The sequence below is a fragment of the Empidonax traillii genome, unplaced genomic scaffold, assembly GCF_003031625.1.
Source record: "Empidonax traillii isolate 1590-97213 ecotype Southwest subspecies unplaced genomic scaffold, ASM303162v1 scaffold423:size1405600, whole genome shotgun sequence".
Taxonomy (NCBI): Eukaryota; Metazoa; Chordata; class Aves; order Passeriformes; family Tyrannidae; genus Empidonax; species Empidonax traillii.
In genome coordinates, this window is record NW_020955616.1 from 400957 (window position 1) to 415056 (window position 14100).

At 41.8% G+C, this 14100-nt stretch overlaps 1 protein-coding gene across 1 annotated transcript in view; it reads right to left on the reverse strand.

The window, feature by feature from the left end:
* Positions 1-6468, reverse strand: part of ACOD1 (aconitate decarboxylase 1) — a 12464-nt gene extending 5996 nt beyond the window's left edge. The window contains exons 1-5 of the mRNA XM_027894278.1: positions 6420-6468; positions 4895-5056; positions 3710-3799; positions 1520-1725; positions 7-583 (exon numbers count right to left, since the gene is read on the reverse strand). Coding sequence (XP_027750079.1) covers positions 7-583; positions 1520-1725; positions 3710-3799; positions 4895-5056; positions 6420-6431 — 1047 coding nt within the window. The 5' untranslated portion in view covers positions 6432-6468. The remainder of the gene's footprint in view (positions 1-6; positions 584-1519; positions 1726-3709; positions 3800-4894; positions 5057-6419) is intronic.
* Between the last annotated feature and the right edge of the window lie 7632 nt (positions 6469-14100).

The window sequence follows — 14100 nt, forward strand, 5'->3', positions numbered from 1 at the left end:
CTGGACTGACATGCTGCCATCCAGCAAAGCAGAGCATGCAACAAACTGGAAGGAATGTCGTGCTTCATGTTCTGAGGCTGGGCTGGGTCTGTTCACATATTTGACCTCAGGGACTTTGAGAATTACTTTCTGAATTTTATCAAGAGGGAGCAAGTTGCCAGTGCTTTCCACAAGCTTCCTCCTAACAGAAGATGCTGCGTCAGCCACCCAGTGCGTTCCAAGATGAGCAGGAAAGCGTTTGATGGCCACATCTTGCTGGTCCAACAGCCAGGGGTAGGACTGCAAGGTTGGCAGAGTCTGTGGGTTATAATCTGTGTAAAAGGCACCTATCCCCGACTCCATGTCCAAGATCTGTTTGTTTCCTTGAAGGCCCTGTGAAGCCAAGCAAGCTGCTTCCAGTCCGTGCTTGGCAGCATTGCCAACGTGGAGGGGCTTTGTTTGGGTTGCTGCATTAGCCAGCGGGGCACCTGCATAGGAGGCAGCAATGGCCAAGGTATTTTTACATCCCAGCTGGTCAAGAGCTAGCAGTTTAGCACAAGCTGCTGCACTCCCCATTGTACCAACCACAGTCGGTGGGTGAAACCTGAGAAAACAAAAATATCTTCATTACCGTGTTTCAAAAATTAACCTGAATTCACTGTATACACAAGCTTTCTGTTCACAGCTGTGGAAGACAGATTGGACCATATTGAAACATACATTCAGAATTCATGTGCAGACCTAACGGAAAGAGCTGTCACTTTCCCCCAAGAACAAGTTAAACTGGAATAGTACCACTTGCAATAGAATCTCCCCAGAAAACAATTGAAATATTAGAACTGTTCATGGTTCAAAGCATACTGAACAGAATAATGGCAAAAGCATTACGGTTTATAGTCCTCTATAAATTACTCTAAATAAATTTACAGTCACATATAAATTTGTATTTACTATGATATTTATTATACTAATTTAAATTTATATATCATTATAAATCTGTAATAATTTAAAGTCATCTCTAAATTACACATATCAGGGGAGGCGAGTTTTGTTATTCTGAACTAGTTTAGCAAAATTGATAAAAAGAACACACAGAAAATAGCAAGAAGACAACTAGGCCATCCCACACTTCAGGGCTTTCCCCTAAGCACATCCCATTTCCTTGGGCTCTGCTCTGAGCCCAGCACTGGTGACTCCTTTCTGCTGAGAGCAAGGTGCTGTTTGCAGATGAGGCATGACTGTATGTATTCATGAACACCTGAGATTTCTAATGTTAAATGTGCTGCTCTTTTTTATAAGAACATCACCTCCTTCTTGTGAATTAGTCAATGCTTTCAAAAAGGAATCTATTAACTAAAGCCTAAGGAGTCAAGTAAGTGTATTTACACTTAAGATGACCCCTTCCTAAATTTCCAGACAAGCAGCATAGAAAATATGAATAACCGTGCCATCTGTATTTTAACTGACATGTAATTAGGTATATCAACATTGAGAAAAAAAACCTTCTGCTCAACTTTCTACTGGAAACGTTTCTATGTACCTTTTTGGAATATTCCTGGCTTCACTGGAGAAACGCAGCAGCCGACCTTGCACTTCGATTCCCACATTGAAAGCTAAGAGCAGGTCAAGACCTGAGATTTTTTTCTTCTGAGGAAAGGCCTCTGAGAGCGCAATGATGGCAGGGAGCACAGCCCCGGACGGGTGTGTGGCTGGATGCCAGGTGTCGTCAAAATCCATAGAGTGCACCTAATGGAAAGAGAAGCATTGTTTTGTCATTAGAAATAAACTCTGACTTGGCAAGGTTGGCTCAGTCAAATAGAACTACTGTAATTGGTATAAAAAAGCACCAAATAACTAGATTTTCCTTAGAAAGCAAACCTTCAAAATGCTTGAAGACCTTTACTCCCAACATGGCTCCCTGAGAAGTGGTAATGCAATAAAAATCTTGCCTCAAACGAGTATAATTCTAATTCAAGTTGCACCACGCAAAAACCTGTATGACAATGATTCCTTTTTCCCGCAATTGGTTTTTGCTGCTTTAATTAGACTTGTATAATTAAAGTAGCAGTTCTAGGTCTGCCGTGTGAACGTGAATTTGCACTTCACTCAAAACGTAATGAAATATAAACATAATGAAATTACTTCCCCAGTGCTGCATCTGATGCTGCCATTAGGACTCACACCATACAGCTGTAGCAGTCAAACCCATCCTGTTTAATGACAGTTTTATTATCAGAACTACTTCTCCAGTGCAACTATCCACAAGCCTGCAAATGTGCAGGAGGCTTTAGCCTGAACTTTCAGCACATCGGAACAAGACTTGTCACAAAAGGAACCACCCTCCCTTGAATTGCTGGGAGTAGGAGAAAGCTACAGTGGTAATACTGGGATGAGCTGCTTAGCCTCAGAAAGTATCCAAAGTGGTGCTTCTCTTAACTCTGTCCAGAGCCCAGCTGCTCATGAACATGTTGGGCATTCCTAGCGTGGCATATGGCTGCCGTTTTGGTAGCAGAGGGCTTCAGGTAGCAATGCAATGCAGTCAGTGTTTGTAATGTACTGCTTATCAGACATGTTCCCTCCCCCACAAAATTCTGAGAATCCTCAACGGCCAGAGAGCATTAGGGACAGCATTTTTAATAGCACAATAATACTTCAAAAACTGGCCTTCACATCTATTCGCCCATATGTTACTTCAGAGCAAACTAGGAAGGTGCTCAGGCTCCCCAGTGCTCAGGTTTTGCCCTGTAATACCGGGAATATGCACTTATGAGGACTGTGTCTCTGAATAGATAAAAGAAAACCCAGTCTCTGCCTCAAAAAACTTTGATGCCATCTGGGAAGATGCCCTGAAGTGCAGCATAAGGAAAGTTGGGTCCAATACCCAGTAAGCTGTATTTCTGGTGTCCTCAGTAAGTGCTTATAATTGACCTGTGACCGAGATGTAAACTGAAATGATCATATACCTGCTGACGGCCAGATTTGAATATCACAAGGGCTGCTATGAGCTGAGAGGTACCAGATCTCATTTCCAACATAATTTTCTCTACATTGGAAATGAGCTTTTAAATTGGACCTCTGATTTTGTTGTCACACTAATTTAAATAGGTTTAATAGTACCATTTCCTTGGTTGGTCACCTTCTCTAGTTTTGCATAATTGCCAAATTTGTCTACCCCACCTCTTATGCATCTTTCAATTTCAAATGGTTTCAGCCTCAATCTGAATTTAGACAAATGTCCGGGGAGTCAGTTATTGCTTTAATGACAAAGTATGTGTCCAAAATATATAACTGGCTTTTACAAACTGGGTAACTGAAGATTAAATTGCCTTGTGATGTTGTATGTGTGCGTTATCTACATGTGCATCTGCCTGTGTTTTTCTGTAGGTACACTTTGCCAGTTGGCATGGAATTTGGATCCCAGTGAAATCAGTGACATCTAGAGTGTCTCTTTCTAAGCAGCTGTAGCAAGGTTGTAACAAGCTGTAGAGATCTGACCTTTGAAAACAGTCCCAGGTCCCACATTAAAGGTATGGTATTCTGTTGAGTTGGATCAGATATATGTTACAGCTTAAGCTCAGTCTCATTGGAAGGAAGTTGAAGCACATTAGAACTATCTAGGAAAGTTTTGTAGCAGGCTTCTGAATAAGATTTTTGGAACATTCTGTTCTCTCTAGAGCAAGAATGGCATCAATTAGTGTGATTTAAGAGCAAATAAAAGAGCATCCCTTACAGCCACTCCATTCACAAAAGCTGCATACAGAGGAGGCAGTCGGAAATCCAAGTGGCCCCAGATGGTACTGGATAAATCTGAGCTGTAGATCTGAAACAAATTGACATCAGTTAATTTAAAGTCCTGAACCTAAGGATAAATGTGGGCTGTATTTCTGATGTAACCGAGACCAGATCATATCCTCTTGGGACCTAACTGTTCCCTTTGATGTGAAAAATTCTGTTCTTTTAGAAGGCGTAACAAGAAACTCAGTTTCCTGTTGGCTTATGTCCTATTCCACTCAAACAGAGCTCAGGGGGCAGACCAACCTCATCCACTTGGCCACTCAGTACCTTCACAAAACCTCTGGCCATTGATATCTCTTCTCACCAGCCACTGACAGTCAGAATCACAGAATCAGTTAGGTTGGAAAAGACCTCTGAGATCATCAAGTCCAACCTAAATGACAGGACTGTCATCATCTTGTCTGAGATGTGCAGCTAAAGGTTTCGGTTTTCTATGTTTTAGTGAGATCCTGAGTAATCGACAGATGGCCTCCTGGTGCTGCAAAATGAACCAAAGGACATAAACTACCATGGTTTGGAGAGGGGTGTTCTCTGTGGGAGGAGACCTACCAGCACACAGAGCTCTGGAGCATGAGTCAACTAGGCAGGTCTGAATGATAAAATAGTGGGCTAAATTCCTCCTCATTAATGCACTCCTGTACTGGACGGGCTTTTCTTCAGGGTCAAGTAATCCTCTAGTTTAAAGAGAGAAAGACTAGAGGAGAAACATGGCTAATGCACCTTAGACAACAATTACATTTTATGGACTGGAAGTAACCCACGACTAATTCTCCATCCCTTTAACTGTCCCTTAATTTGAAAGGCTGGTGATAAGTAGAGTTTACTTTGCAAATGTTTTTAATAAAATCTCATAGGTGAAAGAAAGGAATGGATTCCTAATTCACTGTGTTTGCAGAGGGGGATCTTAGGATACAGACTGATACACAAACTGTTGCCCTTCCAGAGTGAAAAGTACTTGAGCATTGAAGTTTCCCTGTCTCCAGTGGAAAGAACACCATATGTCTCTTTCCATCCACAAAAGAATTTCACCATGGCAAAATTTTCGTTTTATAACCCAAGTTTTCCCTTGCTTGTCTTAAAGCTAAACCTTAGAGTGTGCTATAAATTCCAGACACTTTACCTTACTGTACTGTGTCACTTTGTGGCAGACCTCAGTGCTGGTACCCAGAAGCCCCACTCCAAGAGTATCCAGAATCATTCGTTTGCTTCTCTCAATTACTTGGTCTGTCAAATGATTTGCATTCAAACCATGAATCACACTGGCAAAATTTCCCGTAATTGTCTAGGAAGGGAAAAAAATAAAGAAATAGAAGAAGTAGATATTTATCTATATTTAGAGGAAACTACTTTTTTTTTTTTTTTCCTCTTTTTTTGCTTTCAGTTTTGGGCTACTGCTTAGTATGCTGGCCATTTTTGTTGTCCTGCCCCTGCTTATGTGAATTGCATCAGCATAAGTAAGGTTTGAATTCTTCCCCTTTTTATTCCCAGAAATGCCACTGTGTTATTTATACTTTATTTATACTTTCATCATCATCCCTTTCTGTTCTGTATTTCTTCTGCTTTCTCACTGACTTGAATCCTTGAGAATATGTACTGAAGGTGCTAAAACTTTGCAAGATTATCTCTGTCTATCTCTAATGACTAGTCAGGCACACACATATAAAACAAATAGAAATCTGTCATTCCATAGCACCTTCTTATTGCTACTGAAATCAGTGGAAAAATGGCATTTCAAGCCAGTGCAACCACTACCACATAAGAAGGCAAGATTTCATCTCCCTGATTAGCAGCATTACTATCCCAAATCTTGCCGAGCTTGGAGCTCAGTGGGAGGCAGGATTTGGCAGCCCTACCTTGCACTTCTTGCTCATAGCTTCCAGCTCGCATTGAATTCACTCTCAGCTGGAGTCCCAGCTTTTCTCCAAGGCAAGATCTTGCCTCTTTGAAAAGCAGTAACTCCTTGTTCCTGGATCATGCTGATCTGGGAATTATATATATTTATTTTCCTCTCCTATTGAGCATTGACCTATTAGGCAAATTCAGCCTGCATCTTGGCCAGAGCTGTGAGCTGCTGTTAGTATCTATATTAGAAACTCATCTAGAACTTTCCTCTTGAACCATTAGAAATGTCTCCCTGTAGAGGTATACGTTATTTACAACCAGTCTATACACACAATTTCTTTTTTATACTGTCATTACCGAATATATATCTTCTCTGTCTTTGGAAATTGTCTCCTTCCATTTCCCCTCATCCTCCCCTTTACTCCCCTGCACATATCCACATAGAGTTATGATATTTCCTTCTGAACTTCATTTTGCTAAGTTAAACAAACTAAACAGCTGTTCTCTCCTGTATAATACAAATTCAACCCTACTATGCTCATATCTTCTCATTGCATTGTTCACATTGGATTCCTCTTTTTCTAGCAGTGGTGACCAGAATTTTACCCTTTAATACACACAACTTCTCACTTTAGCCTTGTACTAAAGCATTGAGGTTTTCTTGAGGAAGCAGTTACAAGCAGTTTAAAGCAGGTGAACACATATCCTGTACTGTGATGTACACCTAGTGAAACACAGAGAGTGAGGATACAAAAGCTTAAACAGAGAAGTGCATCTTACAGTACAAAGAAACAAGACAGTACCTTTGCCCACATCTTGTAGGGGTGGTCCAAGTCCCAGAGAGACCCAGCAAATAAGCTGTGATCAGTGAGCAGGGGAACTCACTTTCTCACTATTTATATGTGTCTGTATGGGGTGGGGGAAGAAATATTAGGCCTTTTTTCTTGCTCAACTTGTCTTGTCCATTTCCTCCTCTGCCTGGAATTTTTTTTTTCTTCACTTTCAACTTTCCTCTGACTAATTGTAACATAAACCGCTGGGACTTGTGGGGTAGGACTTAGCCAGTCATGTTCCCATGTTATGTAAATTGATATATGCAATACTTCACTACCAGGTAGAAACCGATATATTAATTCCAGTGTCTTACATTTGGTAGCATGGAGAGGTGTGTGGAAGCAAAATAATCCATGGATAACTCTACTGGTTGGGAAAGCAATCAGCCCAGTACTAGACTACAGGATGGCAGAGGCTCTTTTAGCTTAAAAAACCTGTTGTTAGTTTAGTTTGTTTTTATTTCTTTTGCTATATGTCTCTATAATACATACAGTTCAGAATGAGAAATGTGTGCCTTACGAATTTCAGACCATAATTTGGATTAAGGCAGCTCTTGGCACTTAGTAGTGTTTTAACAGCATGAACGTGTTAGCGATAGGTTGTGAATGAGAAATCTCTGCCCATCCTATCAGGGATGGAGCGGACCCCCAGAGGAGTATAACTAGGGGCCACAGAATAATTCTGAAGTAACTAAGTAATGTCTGCCTGAAATGTGGGAAGAATCTGGATTATGCAACAAAGTATCAAGTCTTCCCAGGCTTGCAACCTTGCACTCCCATGCTTAAGTGCTGCCTAAAACTTACACTAGGAACCTCGGCCCTTTACTCAGAATAGCTTCAAATAATTTTGTAAAGACTTATATAACTTCTGAGTGCTTCCACGTAGAGAACAGCATGGGTCTATACGTGAAGTTAAGCATTGTTCTGAGTGGTTCAAACCTCTACGGCAAGGTCCTGGTTGAGGCTGCGTCCCCTCCCCTCATCCGTCCCTGGAAACAGAATTCTCCTCCATGACACCAGCACTGATGCTGAGCAGACTCCTTTCTGAGCTGGTCCAGCCTGTCTCCAGATCTAGCTCACTGACTGTCAGCTGTCAGGCATGACTGAATTTCATTCCCTTGGAAATGCAAAGTTAAATCTAGCAGCACAAGCAGAGGGAAAGAGGAATATGGCTGGCAGTATGCTGTGAAATTTTGGGAGGGCACGGACAGGTAAAAAGAGAGAAGAGGGGATCAATTATTCTCCAGCAATTGCTAACCCAGACATTTGCCTATTTTGCCTGTGCTTTCAGCCAGTTTTGCTTTTGGTTGTTACCTTCAGGTGCTTAACTTGATGCTGAAAATTGCACTGGGTAATGGAGTGCCTGAAATGATAGAAAAAGCGATGAGTCAGTTCATGAATATAGCCAAAGAGCCTGAGGCCCAGATGCCTAAAACTCAGCCCTACAAACGCATATAGAATTTTGTACAGGACAACCTGCATTATGGGCAGGTAATTTAAACCCTTGTCCTGACTTTCTTTTAAATATGAGCAGCTGTTCAGCATGGCTACTAAACCTATTCCCACACACATTTCTCTATGAATATGCCACAGTTTCCTCACTCATGCATGCATAACTTGCATCTACATAAAACATCCCAGCACTTTTCCTAGTTCCTGGGTGAAATGTGTGCTTTGGCCAAATCCTGACCCCACAGGGAAGCAGGGCTAGAATGCAAATCAGTTCTTCTTCCTTGCCCCATGTATTTCCACACTGAGGAAAACCTCAGAGGTAGCCTGGATGTGCTGAAAAGTTACCTTTGGTGCTGATAAAATCCAGCCCACATAATGGGAATGCTTACATTGACAAGGTTGGCAATGGTTCAAAGGTTAATAGAAGTCAGTACTACCGGAGTGATAAAGGGAAAGGTTTTGTTAACTTACACTTTGTGCTTTCAGCTCATTCTTCCCTCCAGGAAAAATTGAAGTAAACATTTAAATTCCAGAAACATAGAATCACAGACTGGCTGCAGTTGGAAGGGATTCCCAGAGATCACCTTGTCCAACCTGACTGCTCTAACAAGGCCACACAGAGCAGACTGTCTAGCTCTGTGTTCAGTTGGGTTTTGAATGTCTCTGAGGACAGAGACTCCATGGCCTCTCTGAGCAACCTGTGCCAGTGTTTGACCACTAAAAAATATTAAGACCCTTAAGTCAGTCCTCTTTCAGTCATCTTTTTCCTTTACCTTTAGGATATCATTTATAATCCCATTCTGTTTCTCATTTCTTCCTCCTCCTCAACTGAGACAGAGGTCCAGCTACCTTTAATCCCATGATGAGACTCCAAAGGGAATTCAGATGGGAGTCAGAACTTGTGATATGCCTTGCAATGTGATGTGTGATTTGCGCTGATCTCAGATATGTGGTCACTTCCTCCTTGATTGCAGGATGGATTGTCCATGCATAGCAATAATAACGCTATTTAAGGACTGAACTGAGATATTAGAAAAAGTGACTTTTGGTTAAAAAAAGGATGAAGTGAAACTGTAAATGCACATAATTTCTTGGGAGACCAATTTCCAAACTGTGGCCTGCGGATTTCGGAGTCAGGTGTGCACTGTAGACTGTGAGGGAAAAGAAAGCAATGAGATTATCACTGCAGGTGGAAAGGCATCTATACAAAGTCCTGCATCTCCACAGGAGAATTCCTAGGGGTCTAAATAGAAGAAGGTTGAAACTCAGTGACTGAGATTTTGGTACAGGCTGTCTACCCTGACAAGGGAAATCTGCTGCTTTCCTCTTCTTTTACACAATACGCATGGTTCAGCAATTTGGGCAGACAATTTGATAACTAGTGAGCATGGTGAAAAGACAAAATAGGTTCATCCAAATGCCATTTGCAACATCGTGCGCATCTACAGTAATGAGCTGTGTTGATTACAGAACAAGACTTCAGAAAACCAGTGCCCCACAGAGTCTATTTTCGCCTGCTGACATCACATTTTCAAACTGCTTTTTTCCTTCTTTTGCCTCCAGTTATTTTAGGCTAAACTCTGCCCACACCTGCAGGCTGTATGTTTGCAATTGAAAGCAATTTTGGCCCTAGCCTTATGCTCCTTTTGTTCTGAAGAAATACAATAAGTTATGATAAAATACAGAGTCCAGGCTTCCTTTTCTCTATGCCAGCTTTTAAGAAGTAACTTTGTTCATGGCCTCATGCTAAGATGAGAAAACAGGAGGCAGGTGCCAATTATTCTCTGTTTACAGAGATTCTGATGTTGCTGGGGGTCTGGAAATAACTTTTAACTGCAGGACCTGCTCCTTTTCTCTCCACTGGGATATTTTAAGTACAGTAAAAATGTGAGAATCTTAGCAAATAGTCTGGATAGGTGTCTTGATCTAAAACCTGTTACCAGCCCTACAGCCATAAATCTTGGGATCCTGTAATTCTGGACCACTATTTTTATAGTCTCCTGTGCCTTTTTTTCCTCAGGCTTACCTTCCCACATTCATCCCAATAACAGTTATTGAACCAGACAGCAATAACACACAGCAGATGTATAATCAATTATTAAACTATGAAATGCATCATTCTAGAAATTTCTAGCCTATAGAAGTTCTCTTATTCACCTACTTGCACAACTAGTGGCAATGGCAGTGCAATCTCTGAGAAGTTAACATCACTCTTGTTTCCTTTTTTCCATTTCCCCACAGCAAATCTTGAAAGTGCCCTCCCCCATGTTTTGGTAAAGGTTGCTACAAGTCAATGCACCAGGTCCACATTACACTGCCCTTCTTGCCTTACTAAATTAGCAGTGCTATTCCCCAAGGCAAGACCTCAGTGTTCATCTAAACTTATAATGTAGATGCCTGTTTGCTTAAATGATCTGTAAGACAGAGGTACCAGGTGTAACTGGGATATACTATGAACATGGTTCAAGCTGCTCCACTAGAAGCAAAAGCATGTTTGAAGCCAAAGATCACGTTGCTGAATGATTATTGAAGTTTCAACACCATTTATGGAGTAGTGTGAAGAGGCCTGATCTACAACAAAGTAGGAAGACATTGCAGTTCCACGAAATTCCTGTTGACCCAGTGCGAATTTTAGCTCTCACCAACACTGTAGCCTTTACCTGTTTTGCTGGTGTCAGCACTCAGATACTGACGGTGGAAGGGGCTGCACCATACTAGGCTGCCTCAGGTTCACAGCTCAGGAGGAGGAGGTGGTGCAGAGGAAGGTGACACAGCCAGCCTCAGTAACCCGTAAACCACTCTCTACACCCCAGGGTACCACCACTCCTCCCTGGCATGCCTCACAGACAAGTTCCCAAAGATTTTATTCATCTCACTCTAGCTTCTTACTCTATTTTCTAAAGAAACAAGGTTACCTGGACTAGTAGCAGGTGGCTGTAAGGTTTCTATTTGGCATGACTTCCAATAAGTCACTGAATAATAGCAGTGGGTGTGGGAGATCACACAGGTTTTCTGTATGTACATAAACTTTTCCTCGTTTATGTTTTTGGCAGCTTGCAGCAGCCTGTAGCACACATTGCTCTTTTGTTCAAGGAGAGCCATGATGTCTATATTAAGTGGCCAGAACACAACCAGATGTCATCACAAGACTTGTGCTATTTGGGGAGATGATGAAACTCGACTAGCATAAATTCAGACTTTGATTAGTGGAAAACAAATCAGCGAGAGCACATGTGAGGTATGCGGAAATTTTAATTAAATTACCAGTGGAAGTCCAGTGGTGCAGATGAGGCATTAGTCACTGTGCTGGGCTGCTGCATCGTACATGGAAAGGCACCCAGAAAAATCATCCTCCTGATCATTTCAGAGCAAGCCCAGATATCAGGCTGTAATGGGTCCCAGCAAGGCTGCAGTGGTGGTTCAGTGGGGAGATATGGTATCGAGACACAGAGACAACAAGCTTAACCATTAACTAAGGGATAAAAAAGCCTCTCTGCATCCAAACTATTACTCTGGGATTTGGAATCCCTAGGAAATTTTCAAAGACTCCATTACAAACCTTTGTATGCACAGGAAGGGCTAAAATACCACCTAAAGCATATACAGTAAACCCAGAATGAATAATAAAGCAACATTCTTGAAAGAAAAACAGGCATTGGGAGAAAAAAAATCACCTAATTTTGTTGGAGTCCATAATTTACCTGTCAGCAACTGCAGAAGACTTGAGACAGGTACTGGGAGACGCTGTGTGAGTTAGCAGAATCTCTCCTCCTGCTTTCACTGCAAACATTTGCTCGCCTGCTCTCAGCTTAGTCTCTCCCAGTCATAACCACCCTGGAATGATTTCAAAAATAAATCCCATTAGAAAAGCCACAGAGTACTTGTTGCTAATGGATTGCTTATTCTGCAACCTGCCATGGGTTGATTTTTTCCCCTTCTCTTAACTGCTGGTCAGCAACACCTGCTCAAGACAATAAGCCTCATTGAGGACCCTGAGGCAGCCTGGGTATCCCATCAGGGACACACATGTTGCTGCTCTTGAGCATCTCTTTTGGAGCACTCTGGCAACTGGAGAAGACTATTTTCCTTCATCTGTGGTTGTGCCTAGCTAGATCATGCATTTTCCATCCTGATATATTTCAAAAGTGCCAAGGAATATTGCAAAACAGCCTAAAATTACACTTTAAATGCAGCAGTCTCTGATTTACAGAGCAATTATAAAACATGTCATGGTAGTTATTAGCTGTGAGATTGAGTATTACAAGTTTCAGGCTGTAAAACATACTGAGGAATTTTTAACTGTGATTGTATATTTGCCTCTAAAGAGAAAATGGGCTTAATTACACCAACATTTATAAATGGGAGAAATAACAGCAAAAATGGAAGAAAGGTTAAATTTGAAGACAAGAGCTGAGAATACATAAAACATTTATATTATTACACTTCTAATTGAACATCTAAGCAGAAGCTAATGATTTGATTTAAATTGGTCCTTTTTACATAAGTAGCATTTGAAGAATTTTGTGCTTTAGAATTTATAATGACACTATTTTTCCCTATGATTACTCATCTTCAGCATAGTAGATTCAGCCAGATGCAGGAAGAATTACAAATCAAGAAAAATAACTACTTTCACAAAATGATAATAATGATCACTCTTCAGTATCAGCAGGGTTTAAAACAACTCACCTAAAAATGAAACCTACTTCCAGATGCAGTGGACAGTATTTTATTTACCTTTTCTCTCCCTGCAGTAGTCCCTCCTTGTGTGGCGTTGGATGTTGCAGGAACAATAAAGTTAGCTGTAAGGAAAATAATATGATGTTTGAGTCTTGCATTATTTTTTTAAAAAGGTTATATTCAGTGAGAATAGATGGTGTTAGTGGCACTACCAACTCACACAGCTGATTTTCCTGACTTTGGTAACTGATTTGGATGGTACAATGCCAGCACTATGACTTTGGGGTTTATATAATAAGGAAATAAACCATCTTATTTATCCTCTCCACAATTAGAAGATTTCTCCATTTCTGCCTTCTGGCTATTTCCATTTCTTATCAAACTGGGCAGGCAGTTTTGAAGTTTTGAGGCCTATGTTTTCTTCAGGGATTTATTTTCCTTTGTTCTTTCCTTGATTGGGTATGGTATTTTGTTTAACTCAAGCAGGAGTGGGGGAGTCCAAAGACATTTTTTCTCCACAACTAATTAGATGAATCTCACGTGAAAGAGTACTGAAACGTTATGGCACATCCTAACTGCAGTGGGGTGTAAGTTACCATACAACCAGTAATCCACAGAGTAGGGCCAATGCAATGCTGTTTCACTGTGTAAGAAAAAAAGGGGCGGCTTCCTTGCATGGCAACTTTTAGGAGGCTGTTTGCTGCCTGTGTTGCCTATGAGAGAAAAAAATAAAGCTGTGTGCTTTTCAGTCTGATCCACCCATCTCTGCTTTGTGCTTCTGCATTCCCCTGCAGCTGCTGCTGCCAAAGGGCTCCTAAGGAGGAACAGGGTGGCTGATGCTGAGTAGATTTTCCCCACAGCTTCCAGCTATCTCGCCTTACTACCCTTGGCAACAGGACACTCCCCTACACTTCCTAGACTAGGCCAGCCCAGCGTTGCCTCCTTTCTTCCTGTGATAACAAGGGCCAGGCATATTTCCCTATGCTCTTCTACTCCATGCAAATTTGGGAAGCCCCTCCAGTCAAAATCAAGTAGTGAAGGTGGATAGCAACATGTCTCCTTTTCCCACACCCCAGAAACGTGCTTTCCAGCAATGCTGAGTTTTTCTGTGTTGCCGAGAAGCTAAGAAATCCCTTCTGCCTGGGAAGGGAGAACTAGTGCTAACTTCCATGCCTCCCTCAGCAGCAGCAGGCTGGGACAGGAGAGGTCTCCCTGCCTAACTTACCTCCATGAAATAAAAGGCACCTGCTCCAGCTGTTCCGTGTTTTAGAAGGAGCTGGTACACTGGAGTGCAGGGCAATACAGAGCTGTTTGACAGAGGAGTAAGCAGCTGTTCCAGAGAGCCTCTGCAGTGGAGCCTAAATCAGTACCAAGCTTGGCACTGCAGTAAGGTCCACACCCTGTGCCATAGTCCTCTTGTGTTTTCTGATCACTTGGTGCATGCTGGCCCTTGGCAGGTACCAATACAGGCTGCTCAGCATCTTTCTGTGAGCCAGGATTACATGGCTTTTTGTCTGCA